General features: G+C 42.4%; 1 protein-coding gene across 1 annotated transcript in view; it reads right to left on the bottom strand.

The window, feature by feature from the left end:
- The window catches only part of LOC145394179 (FAD-dependent oxidoreductase domain-containing protein 1), a 129493-nt gene that overhangs the window by 34176 nt on the left and 76026 nt on the right, over positions 1-19291 (bottom strand). The window contains exon 5 of the mRNA XM_080268162.1: positions 5076-5221. Within this exon, the coding sequence (XP_080124288.1) occupies positions 5076-5221 (146 nt within the window). The remainder of the gene's footprint in view (positions 1-5075; positions 5222-19291) is intronic.

Consider the following 19291-nt stretch of genomic DNA (forward strand, 5'->3'; position numbering starts at 1 on the left):
GAGAGTGGATGATGAGTGCCCCCATCAACCATAAAAACAGTGTAAGTACAAAATATCCAGTAAAATGCTCCATATATACCTTTACCTTTGCATTCCAGGGATATATTCTTGGTGGCATACAAGCTTTGTGACATTTCTTTAGTGACTTACTTTCCATACTGTTGTTGTTACTATTGCTGCTTTACCCTGACCTGTCTGGCCAAACAGACCCATCAACCACAGGTAAACAACTGCTTGTGGTGCCATCCTACAGGTAAGTACAGTACGGTACATACTAGTGATGGTCCGAATATTCATCTTCGAATTTGCAAACATTCGCATTTTTTTTCGATATTCACATTTGCATGTTGTCATGCAAGTATTTTACGAATATTAATAATGTAACTTTATTTACAAAGGTTATAGAAAATCAAATAAACAGTGAGTCGAAGGAGTGTCTAAGTTAATGTTGCCAACCAAGCAGCTGTGCCAAGCCGGCCAGGGCTGCTTGCTACATCATACATTGTTGCCAGATTGACAGAAAAGTCTGGATTTCTCCAGATTTTTTTACCTAATGACAGATTTTCTGAATTTCTCATTAAAAAGAGAGTAATCTCCAAATTTTTAGCTCATAACCAGAAAAAGCACTCTTAAGTCTCACGAATTTCCGAGAGAGAGAGAGAGCATCTGTCTGACATGATCTGTTCTGGGTCTGTTCAAAGTTCGTCCAGGACACGTCTGACATCCCCGGAACCACCAATGCTACTTTAGTGAGTAAGTTAGTTCTGTGACTGAGTTGCCACCAACTGCACTGAGTCTCTGAGGTGTGTGCTGCGCATGTGTATGTGGCTGGTGTTGCTGTGTCTCGCACTCTCCTGGTCTTTGATGGCTTGATACAATCAAAGAGCAGCCATTACAAAATCTGACTGAGAAGTACGGAAGTTAGCAACAGTAGCATAACAATGTCATCATGAGAGGTGTGGCAGTATTTTGAAAATGTGTCCAAAGATGTTGCAAAGTGCAAACTATGTTTGCAAAACTATTCCAGAAAAGGAAGAACAACATCTGGTCTCAGAAATCATCTGAGAAGTAACCATCCAAAAGCTTATAAAGCTATACTAAACAAAGAGGACGAGAACATGGAATGCAAAAAGAGAAAAACATCTTTGATGCCACTGATGAAAAAATAAATAGCAAATTTCAGAAAGCTACTTCGAGAAGAAAAAAGTATAGGATTCTTTAGATTGCCGCATTGCCGAAATGATAGTCATTAATGATTTGCCATTTTAACATGCAGAATACATCAGTTTCATATGTTTAATGCAAGAGGCAGTGCCACTATATCCACTGAGACATCACAACTACTACAGAGACCTAATTTGTGATGATATACTGTATATAATTTTGTTGAAAAAAAGTTTCTGACTGGATAAAGACATTGAAAGAGTCTACCAAATTAACATTCACTACTGATGAGTGGTCAGACACTGAATCTGGTGTTTCTCTTTTCTCAATGACAAGTCACTGCATTGACAAGAAGTTCATGCATCAAAATTGCATTTTACGTGTACAGCTGCTCTCTGAATGCCACACTGGTGAATATTTGTGTAAAGTATTCAACTAAATGCTTGAAAAATAGAGCATTTCCTCTATGTTTACTGTGTCATTAGGGATGCCAATGCTAATAATAAAAAAGCGCTGCTGTATTTCTTTCTTCTGTCAACAACACAAACTGTACTTCTCATCAACTGCATCTCGTGGTCAAGCACTGCATATCTTCACAAAAATCAATTACAGACCTCATCTCTAAATGGAGGTCTATAGCCACTCACTTCAATCACTCAACCATGGCACAAAAAGGATTAAAGAAAATTCAACTCAGAAATAAATGCTCCTCAGTTATCAGTGATACACGATGTTTCCACTCAATGGAACAGCACACTACAGATGATGGTCAGAATGAAAGAACTTACGAAGCCACTTTGCTTGTATGCGTAAGAAAACTCTAAAATCAGGTCACTTACTGTTGAAGATGAGTCTTTTCTGACACACTGCATCACTGTTCTCCAGCTGTTTGAGGACTCTACAAAGAAAATCAAAGGCACCTCATCATCAATATCTGAAGTAGCACCTCTTGTAACCACACTCAAAATGGTGATCAATCCACTTACCGATGAAAGCCCTAGCATAAAGAATTTGAGAGAAAAAGTAATGAAAGAATTATCAAAGAGGTTTGATTCAACAGAAATACAAAGTAATAACATGTACGTTGTGGCCAGATCTTTCAACCCAAGATACCAGGCGAAATGTTTTTCATCACAATTTGTTACAGAGTGAAGAATAGCATCGCTAGTTTGTCTGAAGAACATTGGTTGAGCGCTCAAGAAGAAATGAAACCAAAAACAAAATAAACTTTCAGATGCATCTCAAGTTTCTCAACCATCCATAAGCAAGATTTTACTTCAATGCTTATTACAACCCTTACATCAGGCAGAGATGATGATTATAACTAGTTTCATAGCGGAGTCAGCAGACGTAAAAAATCACTGACCAGCACCACAAAGAAATGTGCACTGCTGTGGCGGGAGATCCCTTGACTTCGTGGAGAATGCATAAAGAAATGTATCCTATTCTCTCTCAGTTAGCCCGGACGTTCTTGGCTCGTCCTCCATCAAGTGTTGCCTGTGAATGACTCTTCAGGGGTGCCGGTCTGATATATGGTGAAAAGAGGAACTGGCTTTCCGCTGAGAGGGCTGAGAAGCTTTTATTTCTTAAATATATCATCATCATCATCATCTAATCCTGTGCTGCCCCATGAGGAGCATAGGAGCCCGGGGCAAGGCAAGACGGTCCTGACATTTAAGATGAGAGTGACCAGCTACACTCATCCCTGAGTGGAATTACGTGAGCAATAAACCCTAACCACACCTTGGACATAAACCTACACAGGCTCAATCTGGCTGCAGCGCCTTAATTACCCACTAAACCACCAGGAGCCGTAGTTTGGTTATATGGTTACTACCCAGCACAGGCAAATGGTTTCCTGGTATACAGGAAACCATTTGGCTTGTCACTCAGTGTAGAGTCATCCTCAAACACAAGAGGAAAGGAAGAAGGAAAGAATGACAGAAGAGGAAGGAAAGAAGAGGGGAAAGGACAGTCACTCGAGGGCAGCACTACGAGTGAGTGGACAGTGAACATCCCCACCTGCCACATACCTTACATATAACCTCCCAATAATCAAATTCAACTACTAATAGTAAGTCTTTATGTCAACACAATTATCACTTGTGCATGATATCATTCCAGTGTAAAACAGCTACAAAGTGTAAATATAAACTAGTCAAAACTGCATAGTAATAAATAAAATTCCTCTTTCAATGGGTGGAGGTTGGGGAAAGAGGTAGCTGTGATGCATCCTGGTAATACAGAAAATTGATAAAATCTGTTCATTCAATCTTCTATGGCTAAAATTCTTACATTCATTCATTCATCACCTAATCCAGCGTTGCGCCAAGAGGAGCATAAAAGCCCGGGGCTTGGCAGTTTGGTCCTGACATTTAAGATGACACTGACCAGCCTCACTCATCCCTGAGTGGCATTACGTAAGCAACAAACCCCAACCATCCCTTGGATATACACCTGCACTTGCTCAATCAGATTGGAGTGCCTTAACACTTACCCAGGCCAGCCTTGCGTAACTTTTCTACTCCAATCCCAGGCCAGGGGTGAGGTTCCAAAGAAATGAAAATTTGTTGCCTGTGTTCACCAAATTGTCGTACCACGTATTTGAGCCATGAAAAATCGCTCCACAAATAATGCACCGGCGCATCATTGGCCAAGAAACGGTTGATCAACAAATGATGCATCATCAGCCCGGAACAGTGTTAATTACCCACTAAACCACCCGGAGCCATAATTTGGCTATATGGTTACCACCCACCGTAGTAAATGGTTTCCTGGTGTATAGAAAACCATTTGGCTTGTCACTCAGTGTAGAGTCACCCATAAACAGAAAGATGGGGAAAGAATGAAGGAAAGGAAGACAGAGACGAAATTAATTCACAGAAAAAAATATGAATAACTCACATTTCTATGCCATCAAGCAGAATACTCGCATTCGCTTTTGTATTCTCAAATGCTGAAAATTCATATTCACATTTGCATTTGCGAATGTTGAAAAACATGCATTCAGACCATCACTAGTACATAAAACATGGAGGGACCCGAAGCCCCCTTTGCGGCTGACAGAACCTTGACAGAGTCGTATCAGGGTCCTTCCCATGGTGAGGTGCAAGGAAATATTATGTGGAGGTCTGATTTCCCTGTGGATGCCATGGATGTTCCACCCAGAGTGCACAGTGTCACCAAGGGTAGGCTCCTTGTTAGTGCCTTTGCATACTGTATTACACCTTACCATATACAGTATTTCCTTCCAATACTAACAGAATGCATCATTACATACAAGAGGGTATTGAGGTGTTACAGGCAGAATATATCACTAAAGAAAGAGGTGTTCAGAAATCTCCAAAGACACCAATGACATCTTTCACATTTTCTTATTACCACCAGATGATTCTATTCAACTCTGGGAGGATGTTAAGCACTGAAGGGGCCAGAAACAACAAAGATCTCATGTGTTTACTGAATATGAACACAGCACATCAAGTGACAGTGGAATCTTGCTCCCTCTTGACAATTTTATTTAATTCAGGAAAAATCTTTTGTATTCATGGAAATAATAAAGGTAGGCACCCCTTATGGGATTTAAGATTTCTGGCTATAAATACTGTACATTGACAGATACTGATACATTCCTAATTAGAATAAAACCATTTGGTGACAGCAAGAATAAAATAATACAATATGCCATCTCAAGGGGACTGAGAAGACTGCAGCTAACCCCTTGCATCCCAAAAGTCATCATAACCTATATTCACTTCTCTGGATACAGTAAGAATAAATCAAAGTAATAACTCATAGTTTCATTCTCATTTCTTTGTCACACATGCACATACCCTGTACTTTAGTTCCACAAGGATAGGAACTGAAATCATGTCATCCTTCTCTTGTCTCTCTGCCACACTTAAACTTACCTTGGTTCTACAGGGATAGGAATACCCATGAGGCCAGTCCCTTCCCCAATGCCTGCCAGCCGCCCCACCTGCCCCGTCCATGACCCAGCAGCCAGCACCAACAAAGCAAACTTGATGTACTGCTTCTCACCACTGGGAAGAGTTACCTGTAACCAATAAGTAGCCACTACAGTTAAAGGCCAATGTTTGCCTAAATTTTATCTCCTCTTCCTCTCGCTTTCCTTTTTTGGCTAATAACCCTAAACTGAAAGAGAATATATTTGTTCCTTCACCCACAGCTGATTCTCATAAACATGATGTGTCAAGAGTGAAAAGAAATGGAAATGCCTTAACTGTGAGCAGTGGAATGGTGGGTAATCTTCCATCCCAGGTTGGGCATCCCGCTAATCCAGTTGCCGCAGAGTCAATGGCTCAGATGGAAATTTCTTTATAAATGAAAAGCTTATTTTCTGACCTATTCAATATACAGTACACAATGAATGACAGGCTAAATAACATCCTTAATAAATATAAGATTAGGGTGATGAAATGCAAAAGCTGACAGAGTATCATGTACAACCGCAGACATAAGCAACGATACATGCACTCCATAAAGCTACCTAATTAGCAAGCATTAAGCAATATCCATTGTTATCACCTATGGCTACACCAATACTAGTCCTGTAGCCCACTTACATTCTGAAGATAAAGTACTCGCTGTCAGGGATTATCTAAATATGAGAGGCAAACAATTCTATGCAGCAGCTTGTGCCAACACACACCACCTCAATCATTAACCCACGGCGCACAAATTCTTATCAACCCAATTACCTTCCCTGAGTCATTTTGGGGGGGACTTTTTATTTTAATAGTAAGTTGATTTTTTTGTCATCAGATCAAGTGTTTCTGATCCAGAATGCTTCATCACCCTCATCTTTTTGTAATTTATGCCTCTTGGGTGGGTGTGTGGGCGGTGATAACTCACCAGCACCATGGGAGGTAGGTGGATGTGAATCCGCCATTGCTGGGCTACAAACAACAACTGAATTACTAAATATGCAGTACTTGGCAACTGCAGTATGGCAGGGATTGTCAACAGCTCTGATGGTGTACAGGGAGACTCAGTGTTCCCAAGGAAACCACTGACACTTTCCCGTGCTTGAAATCATGGCATGGAGACCCATCGCCTCATATGAGATGATCAGCGCGGCCAGGGGTGGCCTGCATATCTGATACTAAATACTGTATGCTGTATTTGGCAACTGCAGTGTGGCAGGGATTGGCAATAGCTCTGATGGTGTAGGAGGAGACTCAACTTTCCCAGGGAAACCACTGACACTTCCTCATAATTAAAATTATGGCGAGGAGATCCACTGCCTCATATGAGGTATTCAGCGCGGCGAGGGGTAGCCTGCATATCACCTCATATGAGCCGATGAGTGTGGCAGAGATTAAATGACAGAATCACACAATACATCCATCATCCAATCCCACCTTGCCCCATGAGGAGCGTTAGAGCCCGGGGCTAGGCATGTTGGTCCTGACATTTAAGATGAGAATGACCAGCCTCACTCATCCCTGAGTGGCATTACATGAGCAATAACCTCAACCACCCCTTGGATATAAACCTTCACCGGCTCAATCCGATTGGAGCGCCGCAATTACCCACTAAACCACCAGATGTCATAATTTGGTTATATGGTTACCATCCAGCATAGTAAATGGTTTCCTGGTGTACAGGAAACCATTTGGCTTGTCACTCAGTGTAGAGTCACCCATAGGCAGAAGAAGAGGAAAGAATGAAGGAAAGAAAGACAAAAAAGGGAGTGTAAAGTCACCCGCAGGCAGAAGGACGAAGAAAGAATGAAGTAAAGAAAGACAGAAGAGAAAAGAAGGAAAGGAGGGAGGAGAGGAAAGGGCAGACACCCTTACCAGCATTACATCGAGTGAGTGGATGGTGAGTGCCCCCACCTACCACTATCAAACAATACAACGGGGTATATAAAATTATCCCTACACAAACATTACCAGACCCTCTTTAACAACATCGCACCTCCAGACTCCTACACTAACAATAAATAAATACCTACACACCCACTTCACATGCAGGGCAATATGACGGCTAGATTACAACACTATATCACAAGCAGACATCCACCCACTAGTGGTACTATTAAACAGAGATGATGAAATTCACACTGCTAGGCTTGGATCAGAACATCACCCCTCTTACACTCAAACTTAGACTTGGGCTGGGTGGAGTCACACACAACATATGATATGCTTGTTACTTAGATCCACAAGATATGACACAAACTGAAACTATATGCAAAGAACATGATACACCCAGATGAGGACATAACATCAACATACAGAACCTATGGGACAACCTCATTAGGGCAGTTGCTTAAATGCAGTCTGCTTGGTCATGCAGACCGGGGTTAAACAGCACTAACAATACTGAGCAGTGACCTTCAAAACACAGCCTATCTTTGGAGTCCAGGAAAATCTTCAGAAAAAAGTTCCATAATTGTTTGACTAAAAGTGACTAAAAATCATCTACAGTACCATTTCTTGTGTCATAATTATCCTCTTTTCTCCATTTATACCATTTGCATACAATATTATCACTAATTTATTTGGGGACCTCTGACAAACATTTTTGATGTTCTGAATTAAGAGTATGACTCATGAGATTCAATGAAGGCATACTTTGGTAGGAAATCATGGGATAAGGAAAAAGAAATAAGTAGTGATGGGTGGCTGTAGAGCCTGCAGTTTCTCTTGTGGCAAGCATTAGACAACTTCTAAGACAATAAATAGATGGCTAGGAAAATAATACCCTGATGAAGAGCTCAAACCCCCTGCATCTCTGCTGCTAGCCAGGTGCAGTCACAATGGAGACTTTATTTGTAACCATGACTCACTTACGAAGATGTAGGAGTGTCCCTGCTCTACCAGATATAACAAACCAACTGTACATAGCATCAAGAATAAACAAACCAACTACATTATCCATGACTGTAGGAATAAACAAACTAATTAAATATGGTATCAGATGAAAATAAAGGCAACTATACAGTACTATCATGAGCACAACCTTGCCAACCCCTGCCAGTGCTAGCCTTGTGTCCTGTCTTTCAACTATTAGGTCTGTTCATAAAGCATCCAACCTTAGGCTCTAAAGAAATAAATATCTAACCTTTTGAGCTAGGACACTAATCCCCCTCAAAGTAGGCCCCTTCTACCTTATGACACATAGCCCAGTGTTCTTTCCACTGCCTGAAACATTTTTCAAAGTCAGATTTCAGTATCTCCTACAAGTGCTTTGTCGCATTCATCATGATTTCTCTCGGATGAACGTTGTTCAAGACATGCTGGAGTGTGCAAATTGCGATCCAGACTTTCTGAAGTCTGTTATCAACGGAGATAAGACTTGGGTGTCCGGGTACGACCCAGAAACCAAGGCATTATTGTCCCAGTGGACACATGCAGGGTCACCTCAGCCAAAAAAGACATGACAGGTCCGCAGCAAGGTGAAATGCACGTTGACAGTTGTTTTCAACTACGTTGCTGTTGTGCATCACGAATACGCACCAGAAAGGCAGTCTGTCAACAAACATTGCTACCTCAACATTATCCGTCGTCTTTGAGAAGCAGTTTGGCGGGAGAGACCAAATCTTTGGAAAGTGGGATTGGAAGCTGCACCATCGCAATGCCCCTGCCCATTGTTCTCAACTGATTCACTAATTTTTGGCCAAGCATAACATCCCACAGGTCTGGCAGGCTCCAAACTCACAAGACGACTCCATGCAACTTTTGGTTATTCCCCAAGCTCAAAACTCTGCTGATAGGTTCCTGATCTGAGACGAGAGAAGAGATCATGACCACTGCAATGAAGCGCCTACACGAAATATCGAAAACCGACTTTGAAAAATGTTTCAGGCAGTGGAGACTACAGTGGGCTAAATGTGTCGTCAAAAGGGGCCTACTTTGAGGGAGGATTAGTGTCCTAGCTCCACAGGTTAGCTATTCATTTTTTTAGAGCCTAAGGTTGGATACTTTCTGAACAGACCTCGTATACAACATACCTGTACAGCACTGTGCCATTCTGTCATCAGCAAAATATTACCAAAAATCCCCTGTCAACATTGTGATCTATCTTCCACAATACTTATTACTCCTTAAAATTCAAAGAGCAACCTTCTATCTGATACTCCGTTGTTGTAGGCTTCATACTGACATAACAAAAATATTTCTCTTGTCAACTCTCATTGCTTCAGACAAAAGGGAAGTGTCAGAAACTTTTTATCATGAAAGTACAGGCAGTCCTTACTATAAGCCAGGAATTTGTTCCAACATAACTCTTAATCCTCAATAAGACTATTGCACTACTGGTTCAAGAAAAATATTACTAAGGCACTCAGTCAGGTATTACCTGTATGATGAAAACTGTTTTCTCATCTTAATTAAACTCATCATGGCTCTCACTTGCCACAAACAAGTAACACTGTACACTACAGTATTCATCTTTATCATTAACCTGGCTGATAACCAGTCTGTTCGTTTCATTTTGTATTGTTTAATTTCATTTATAAAGGCTCCAACATGCTTGCATGCATCGGCCTTGGTCACCTAATGGTGGCTCTCCATGCTGCTCAATCTCTGGCAGCCTCCCTACTCAGTCTGCCAAACTTATGAACCTTGAAAGTAATAACAGTTTAAATTCAATTTTAGCTTCCAGTGGCAGCCAGTGCAACTCAATGAGAAATGAGGTAGTCAGAATTCTTGGGGGGGAGGAGGGGGAGCCAAACAAAAGCCTTGCTGCTCAATTTAACACAGAATGAAGCTTCGTTCATAGATTATTCAGGGGGCCAATTCATTACGAATTACAATAATCAACATAAGACAAGACCATAACATGGGTCAGTCTTAAAAGGCAAAGTGTGTTCAGCAACTGTTTCACAAAGTACAGGTTTCTGAGATGCAGATTACAACCTCTGACAACATGATTAGTATGTTCTTTACAATTTAGCTTTGAAATAAATTATACACTCAAGTTTCAGACAATACTAGCTGCCAGAAGTTGTGACACCGATCTTCAGAGTCAGGGCATTATCAGCATTACCAACCTTCCTGTTTCTTTGAATAATAATGATTTCTGTCGTACCATCATTTAGGTTCAGTCTCCTCTTTGCCAACTGGATTTAAATATTAGTCATCAGGAATTCTAGTTAATTCTTGGTATCATAAATATGTCATCTTAGCATAAGGTTCGGTGTCATCAGCATGAAAATGATATGATACATTATACGCATCAAGCAGAGACAATATACTACTTATATATACTGAACAGAACAGGAACTAAGACAGAACCTTGTGGAACTCAAACATAAGAGGAAATGAGCATGAGTAAATGCTGTCCATAACTTGTCCCTGAGACCTGTCAAACAGATACAACTTAAGGAGACACCATAAAAATGCAGGTCATTTAGCAGTAGTTCATGATCTTCTGTGTCAAAAAACACAAACAAATCAAACAGAACCAAGAGAGAGGACACTCCATTGCAGGCGGTCAGAACAAGATCAAGAATTTTCATTACCGTAGTTTCAGTTAAGTGGTATATCCTATGCCAACTGAATGGGGGGAACAACTCAGTTTTGTTCCAATAATGGTACAAGCTGATCTACTATATCATCATCATCATCATCCAGACCTCCTTTCCCACCCTAGGGCAGGGCAAGGAGTAGCAATATCCGGAAAACCAAAGTATGCCCAATCCAATAGGCCACACTTCCATTCTCTCATCATTCAAGCCCTCGAAATCCTGGCTCCATCAGAAAGGCCCAAAAAAATTTCACCACGTTCTGTAGCTTCACACATACCTATCTGCCAGAGCCAATCTGAACACTGTCACACTGAAAAGGGGTGCCAAATTCCTGGTTATGTGCTTCTCCGCACAAAATTCATCCATCCAGCTCGGTCTCTTGTCAGTCCTTTAGCCACACCAACTCCCATATCTCTCTTCTTCACACACTCATCCACCATATCCCTGCACCTTCTTGCCCTATCTTGCCTCCATCCTCCTTCAAATTCGCTCAGATATATCTTTTTCACCACTCTATTGTTATCCATTTTCTCCACATGACCATACCATCTCAGGACACTCTCTTCAGTGCTGGTGTCCACAGACTTCCTCACTCTGCATCTTTCATGTACCACATAATTCTGTATCCTATCCACTCTCTGTACTCCACATACATTCCTCAGCAGTCCTATCTTCACTGCTCTTCCTCTTGACTTTTCATTTTCATGCCACACCATAGTCTCACATCCATACGTTAAAGTTGGCACTAACACTCCCTCATGTACGCCTCATGCAGCTGCAACACTCAAGCCTCTGTTTCTTGTCAAGGCCTTCATAGCACCAGCTACTTTCCTTCCTTGTGTTACTCTACTTTCCACTTCTGTTGCACATTATCCTCTCTTTTCTATCACTGTACCCAGGTATTTGAAGTCTCTCACCCATTCCAGTCTCTCTACATTCACTGTAACATCACACTGGGAGTCACCTTCAGTCTCAATAACCATCAGTTTATTCTTTTTTGCATTTACTCTCAAGGCATGACACTCACAGACATCTACAAAACTCTGCACTATTCTACCAAGTTCTTGTCCGGTATCTGCAAGTAGCACTACATTATCAGCATACAACAAATTTGAGCTATTCCACCCATCACCATTCATTACCAATGCCATCCCTCTCTCCATTACTCATGTTTTTACTTCTCTCATCACCCCATCCATATATATGGAAGAATTATTATAGAGAGTGTAAATGAATATTATTATACAGAAAGCAAGAGAGATACCAGAAGTCCTAGTAAGTGACAAACAGGGTGGCTTTAGGAGTGTCAGAGGATGCGTGGATCAAATATTTGCAGTGAGACAGATAGTGGAGAAGGCATGTGAGAAGGACAATAAGGTGTTTATGGCATTTATGTATTGTCTGTCCCTAGAATGGCTGTGGGGTAACAAGAAGCACAATTGCTTTGCAACTAATAGGTATCAGGTCTGATTATGGTTTGATCATGAATTCTTTAGAGCTGGTTCCATCTATCCCAGTATGTTTGTACCCAAGTGTGTTTGCAGCCCACTCAATAATCTTGAAGAAGACTAACATGTTGGAGAAGGACAATAGTTTAACATGCTCTCAACATCAAGACCAAGCTTCTTAAGATAGGGGCAGGAGCAAGGCACCTTTCTCAAACAGCACAGAGTTACCTTTTAAGAAGCATTTGTTTACTATTTTACACTTAAAGTCTGCTGCATGTTAATACCCATCTGGCAAGTGTGACACACTGGATGGATCAAGTTGGCAAAATGTGTTATTAAGATGTCTGATATAACATTCAACTCGTTTACATGAAACGGATGAAATAATGAAAGCAAATGGCCTCTTGTGCATCATGACTGGAATGCAACAGAGAATTCCTCCTTGAAAGAAGTATTGTCTAGAGGTCATTTGTTTTAAAAATTTAAGCTGCCCAAATTTAACTGGACTGCAGAAGTGAAGTTTAGAATAAATGAAGTAGGAAAGGTGCTGGGAGGAATGAAAAAAGTGTTTAAATGTCGTTCGCTTAGAATGGATGTAAAGAGAAGGCTGTATGAGGGTGTTGTGGTACTGACTGCATTATATGGGGCTGAAACATGGAATATGGGTGTAGCAGAGAGGAAAAGTTTGAATGTAATGGAGAGGAGATGTCTGAGGAGTATGTGTGGAGTGACGCGTATGGATCGGGTGCGAAATGATGAAGTGCGAAGGAGAACTGGAGTTGTTCGGGAGATGGCTGGTAGAGTTGAGCAGAGGGTGTTGCAATGGTCTGGGCATATGGAGAGAATGGATAATGAGCGATTGGTGAAAAAGATAACTAGATCTGATGTGAGAGGTGTAAGGCTGAGAGGAAGACCACGAATAGGATGGATGGACAGTGTGAAGAGAGCGCTGGATGCGAGAGGGATGTCTGTTGAGCAAGGAAGAGTGGCTGTGCGTGACAGAAATAAATGGAGAGAAATTGTGAATGAATAAGTGATGACGCAGCCCTGAGGGGATATTCTCCCGCATTTGGTCTGATCAGCTAGTCAGGTCAGGTGCGGGTAAGGGGATGGGTCTGTTATGATGTGGCAGGGGTAAACCAGTTCTGCTGTCGGGCCCTGCTGCAGATGTCACTGATTGCATTGCCCAGTTGACCCTTGTGCGGTGTGGTGCGGTGAGGATCTGTCCGTTCTCCCCTTTGGGGCTAAGATGCGAATGAATGTGTTTGAATGGATGAGTAAATGGAGAGTGAGTTGTCCTGTCTCGGCTACCTCCCTTTCCTTGGGGGAAGCAGCCTAGGTATATAGATAGATAGAATACTGTCTTCCTCTTTCCTTTGAACATGAAAACAATCTGAACAATATTATAGCATACCACTTCCACTACCTCCCTTCCAATATATTACCAGATGAATAATTACCCTCCATTAAATTGTAACAACATAATCAAGAGGTCATGTTGTGGCAGTGTTAAAAAATATCATATATCAAAGCTGAATGGTCCTAGGTGGGGACGCTCACCATCCACTCACTCGATGAAGTGCTGCTTTGGGTGTCTGCCCTTTCCTCTTTTCTTTCCTTCCTCTTCTGTCTTTCTTTCCTTCATTCTTTCCTCTTCCTTCTGCCTGTGGGTGACTCTACACTGAGTGACAAGCCAAATGGTTTCCTGTACACCAGGAAACCATTTACTACACATGGTGGTAACTATATAACCAAATTATGGCGCCTGGTGGTTTAGTGGGTAATTAAGGGGCTCTAGTTGGATTGAGCCGGTGAAGGTTTATATCCAAGGGGTGGTTAGGGTTTATTGCTCACGTAATGCCACTCACGGATGAGTGAGACTGGTCACTCTCATCTTAAATGTCAGGACCAACTTGCCTAGCCCCAGGCTCCTACGCTCCTCATGGGACAACATAGGATTGGATGATGGATGGATGGATGGATCAAAGCTGGAATAAGTCCATCAGCTGGAGCATACAGGCAACTCTCAGCTGCCACTTTCGTCATGTCTGATTACTGACTTGTGGTCGTATCTCTGCCTCTCATCAGTTTTAGTTATCATGGGTTATCTTCTTTTATTTTGGCTATTGTCACCAATGGTAGATATTTCAGTGAAATATAAGCTAAGTACTTCAATTATTTTTTTATTTATGCCCTACTGAAAGCAGCCATTATCCACTAGTTTAGGATCATTCATCCTGATTTGTGTCCAATGGCACATAAATACAGTCTGTCTTAAAAGACGAATGCACAGAATGCATACACTTGGTACCTGTGCAACTGTTCACTCAATGTCTTTATTGCACTCACTTTCAAAGTTGTATCCATTTTCATTTTGTTTATAAAAGGCTCCAATATGCCTGCATGCATCAGCCCTGGTCACCTAATGGCAGCTCTCTATGCTGCTTGATCTCTGGCAGCCTCCCTATTCAGTCCCTTATCCCTGTGGTCACACTCTCTGACCTCGTCCCAGGCTTTTTTTGGTCTGCCTCTCACAGTTCTACCTCCAACGTTCATACCTCTCACCTTCCACACCCAACTGTCATCCCCCATCCTCTCCATATGCCCAAACCATCTCAATCTACCCCTCCTCATTACAACACCAATATACTCCAGTCCCGTCCATCTTCTCAACTCTTCAATCAATCGTAAACTCGCCGTCCCAGGCCTCACATTCAAGGGTGCACTACACATCTAATCAGTGTCATTTCTGTAAGTTTGAGGCTACGAATATCCTCATCCTTTACTGTCCAGGTCTCACTACCGTACAAAATTACATTAACACATGCCACACACAAAGATTCCTTAGCATGAAGTGAGTGCCTGTAAATAATCAAATGTGCAACATGACACTGCTATTCACTAGATGTTTCGGCGAGGGCTAGATTGGGACCGTGGCTGTCACAATTACTGTCCTCCATTACCTACAGTGCGTGCTAAATTTAGGTTGCCAGCACCAGCATTGGTCAACATCCAAGCATGACACTGGAACTAGCACTGGTTGACATCCATGAATAGCAGTGGTTGACATCCATAAATACTACCAGCACTTATGAGGTAAACCTCTGAAGTGCTATGACTAACGATCATCAGTCTGCAAGTTTGCCATGTAGAGTCCTATGACTGACAATTGTAGAAGGTCTGTCAAAAACTGCCGAGCACTAGGCCAGCCCCTTTTATAATGTAAATGGTTCCTACCCAATCAGAACTAGGGGGTGAGGTGGTGGGAAGGAAGATACCACCCCCTCACCTGATTTGTGGCCCCCCTTCCCCCCCCCAGCCACTTCTCCACCTCCCTCTGGCTGATTGGACACAGCCCACTCTGTCCCCTCCCACACAAATTACCCACCAACCACATCTAAATTGTATGGGGGGGATGTCCCTCGCCTCTACCTTTACCTTCCTTCCCCCCTTTACATCGAATGATGCGGAAATTCCCCTGCTAAGATGGCTTTGTGTGTGTTTCCTCCCACCATAATACCCCCTCACCACCTCCCCTGCATTGAGGGTGTGTCTCATCCCCCTTCACCCACACCAGAGACCCCCCACCCCACCTCCACCTCCACCTCCACCTCCATCTCCCTCCCTATCCTTTGTCCCGAATGACACAGTAATATCCCTGGCATGATCAGCTTGTGTCTGTCTACTCTCACCAAAATTATCCTCACACCATCTCTCCCCTGCATTTGGGGTATATCTCATCCCCGCCTGGGACCCCCCACCCCACCTCAACCTCACTCTTTCCCTAGCCTGTGTCTTGAATATGAACGGTAATTTCCCTGTTATGATCCAATTCTAATCCTTACCAAATGGCTCTGATTGATGCCTAGAAAGGTTTGTTATAGGTTTATAGTACTTTATATAAGGTCATTAGTTGAAACCAGTGTTTGTTAGTAGTGTACAAAGTTATCGCATTCAGTCTATTTTTAGATGGGTGGCTCGTCTGACACAACAGGTGCTGGCCCTTACAGCACCATGACCAGTGTTTTACAAAGATTTTTTGTTTTTTTCTGGAATGGAAAATTTATTTTTTATTTTTTTTATTTTTTATACTCATGCTGGATCCTGCACCAAGTTTCATGAATAGAAACATATCTTACACTGATATCACAAATTTTGGTAAGGATCTTTAGTGAAAATTTGTTTTTTTACTTTTTTTTTTTTTTTAAATGTATGCTGACTCCTACACCTAGTTTCACCAACAGGAACATATTTTACATTGATTTCGCTAATTTTGGTAAGATTCTCTAACGAAAATTAGGTTTCCGCCGATATTTTCCAGTTTTCTCTTACCACAAGAGGGGACTTCATACTCTTTGATGGGGAATTTTGTGGTAACCATTAGGCCTAGGAGACTGAGATCGGCATTTTCTATCTATCTATCTATAGCCCAATGCCCTAATCCTGCAAAGGGTGGCCGCAGACAAAACGCCTCCAAGTCGCTCTGTCACCCACCATTTGACTACCCTCCCCCCAACTCACTCCCCCCTCCCTCATATACCTCTCAACTCCATCCCTCCACCTCATCCTCAGTCTATCCCTCCCTCTCCCTCCCTCCACCTCACCTACATACACCCTCTTAGTCAGTCTTTCATTCTCCATTCTCTCCAGGTGTGTAAATTCAAGCGCCTCATATCTGTAACAAAAAATTTACCTTGGTAAAAGTTGAAAAATCGAACCCGAATTGCAGCTGGGGTGGAACATAGCCTCAGAAAAATGTGGTCTTAAGAGGTCAATAAAAAAAAAAAAAAAATCTGGTTTTTACTCCAGACTTAAAAAAAAAATAGTAATAAGAATAAATGACACTTTACAATGAAAGCTTACAAGTATACTAATAAAAATGGGGATGCAAAGGTGTCAGCAGACCCAAATTTCTGAATATCATTTACTTAACGCCTATAAGCATTAGATACTATCAGCCTGCCATTAACATTCCACAGTTTAGTTCACAATGATACATGAAAGATCAGACACCTTCTACCATCATCACATGCTTCAGAGACTGTTGTCAAAAAAACTGGAGGACTGTACACACCGTCAAGCTCAACTATAATTAGAGGTCAACCTTGCCATATGTTTGGGTTACTTTCATGGGAAACCAATCAGATGACAATCCACTGTTGTTGCCGACCAACCCTAGTCTGTCTAGCTGCGCAGATGCATCAACTGCAGGCAAGCAACTGCCCCTCCACAGCCATCCCATACAGAGAATCAATGTTCCCTTGCGGTTGACTGCCTTGCCAGAACGAGGCATGGGAAAAAGTGTGGAGTTTTGGTTCCTGAGTGGATGCCACATCTGCATCACCAACCAGTCAACAGGGCACCAGTGAAGGATCCACTTCATCCCTTGATCTGATTATATGGTCACCACCCATCATTGTAAATTGTTTTCTGGGTTACAGGAAACCATTAGACTTGTCACTAAGTGTAGTGCCACCTGAAATGGAATGAAGAGGAATAAAAAGTGACAGGATGGAAAGGGAGAAGAAGAGAGGAGGACACACACAGAAATAGAAAGACAAAAGGCAAAAGAAGAAGTAGACAGCACTACATCATGTGAGTGGATGATCAACACCATCACCAACCATTACAATCCATTCTTTATTGGCTATAGTAACTCTCACTTATCTGTTGTAAATCAGCCAAGCCCTACACCAACTGAAGCAAAACACCAGATATTGTATATCCGGCACAACATTTGACTTTTCATCAGAAATTGTGAATCCATCCATCTTGACTCTCTATGCTAAACTTTACCATGGGTAAAATATGAAAAGTAAGCATATGAAAACAATACAGTACAGTAATGATACAGAAATGTAATACAAGTACATCACTGTACATAGTGTACTCTTTTATGTAGTCTACTCACCAACTGTTGACATCAATGGAGAGAAGAGTTGTACACCATGCAGTACAGTATTGTACTGTACTGTACAGTACATATAATCCCACGTGGTCTGGTGACAAATGTCTCCCCCAGAGAATACCCCAGGTCCACCACCTCTGACTAGATCTCTGCCAAAGGTGCTGGAGTAGGTAGTGGAGATGGTGTGGCAAAAGGAGTCAGGTGGATGTCCAGTGAGGCCTCAGACTGGGGGGAGCCCTCAGACGGTGGTGCCATGGTCGAGGTGCATGGCTGAGATGAAGAAGAAGTGGCTGTGGTGGTGCCTGGCTAAGGTAAACAACAGAAATGTGAGGAAGTAGGAGGCTGGGGTGACAGAGGATGAGGGCAGAGCCTATGGAGTGGTAGATGTCACGAGGCAGAAAAAGGACCTGATGGAGGACTGCCTGGGTGTCCTTCCCGACTGCAGCTTTATCACATTCTCACGACCCTGTTGCAGGTGAGTGGCCATGATATCAGCAAAGATGGGCTGCCAATTAGGATGCTCGCAGTAGTCAAGAAGGACGTCCACTGCATCACAGACCTGCTGGAGCCTCGGGATTTCTGCCACTACATCATCATCATTGTCCTCCTCTTCCTCCTCCACCTCAAGCTCTGTGCCCCCTGAAGACAAGGACTCCACAATTTCCCTGTTGGACAGAGTCTGGTACCCGGTGTCTCCCTTGTCCACTTCCAGCCAATCGTGGATCGAGTTCTAAGTTACCTGCTTCCCTATGCCAGATGAAGTCCTGAGCTTCGAAGCTGGTAAGGTCAGCAATGGCCACCTCACTCTTCAGGAACTTGTTCCAACCAGGCTCAAGTGCGTGAGTGCAGAGGGTTCCCTTCAAGCCTGAGCCCAGCTGCAGACTGCAGACTTTAGGCAATATCGTTTGAGGTTGGACAAGGTCCTCTCCTCTTATTGTCCACGTCTTGGGCTGCCTCCTCCTCCTCCTCACACACAACCATCACATCTTCCATAAACCACTTCCAGTACAGCCATTTCGTTACCACAATAATACCTTGGTCCACAGGTTGCAAGACTGAGGTCGAATTTGGAGGGAAAAAAATATAACCTTAATATAACCTCCATCTCCAACCAATTCTTAATATAACCTCCATCTCCAACCAATTCTTAATATAACCTCCATCTCCAACCAATTCTTAAGATAACCTCCATCTCCAACCAATTCTTAAGATAACCTCCATCTCCAACCAATTCTGTCTCAGAAGGATGAGCAGGAGCACTGTTCAGGAGCG

This window comes from Coenobita brevimanus, chromosome 26 (genome assembly GCF_032717465.1).
Source record: "Coenobita brevimanus isolate Jiangsu-jjx chromosome 26, ASM3271746v2, whole genome shotgun sequence".
Classification (NCBI taxonomy): Eukaryota; Metazoa; Arthropoda; class Malacostraca; order Decapoda; family Coenobitidae; genus Coenobita; species Coenobita brevimanus.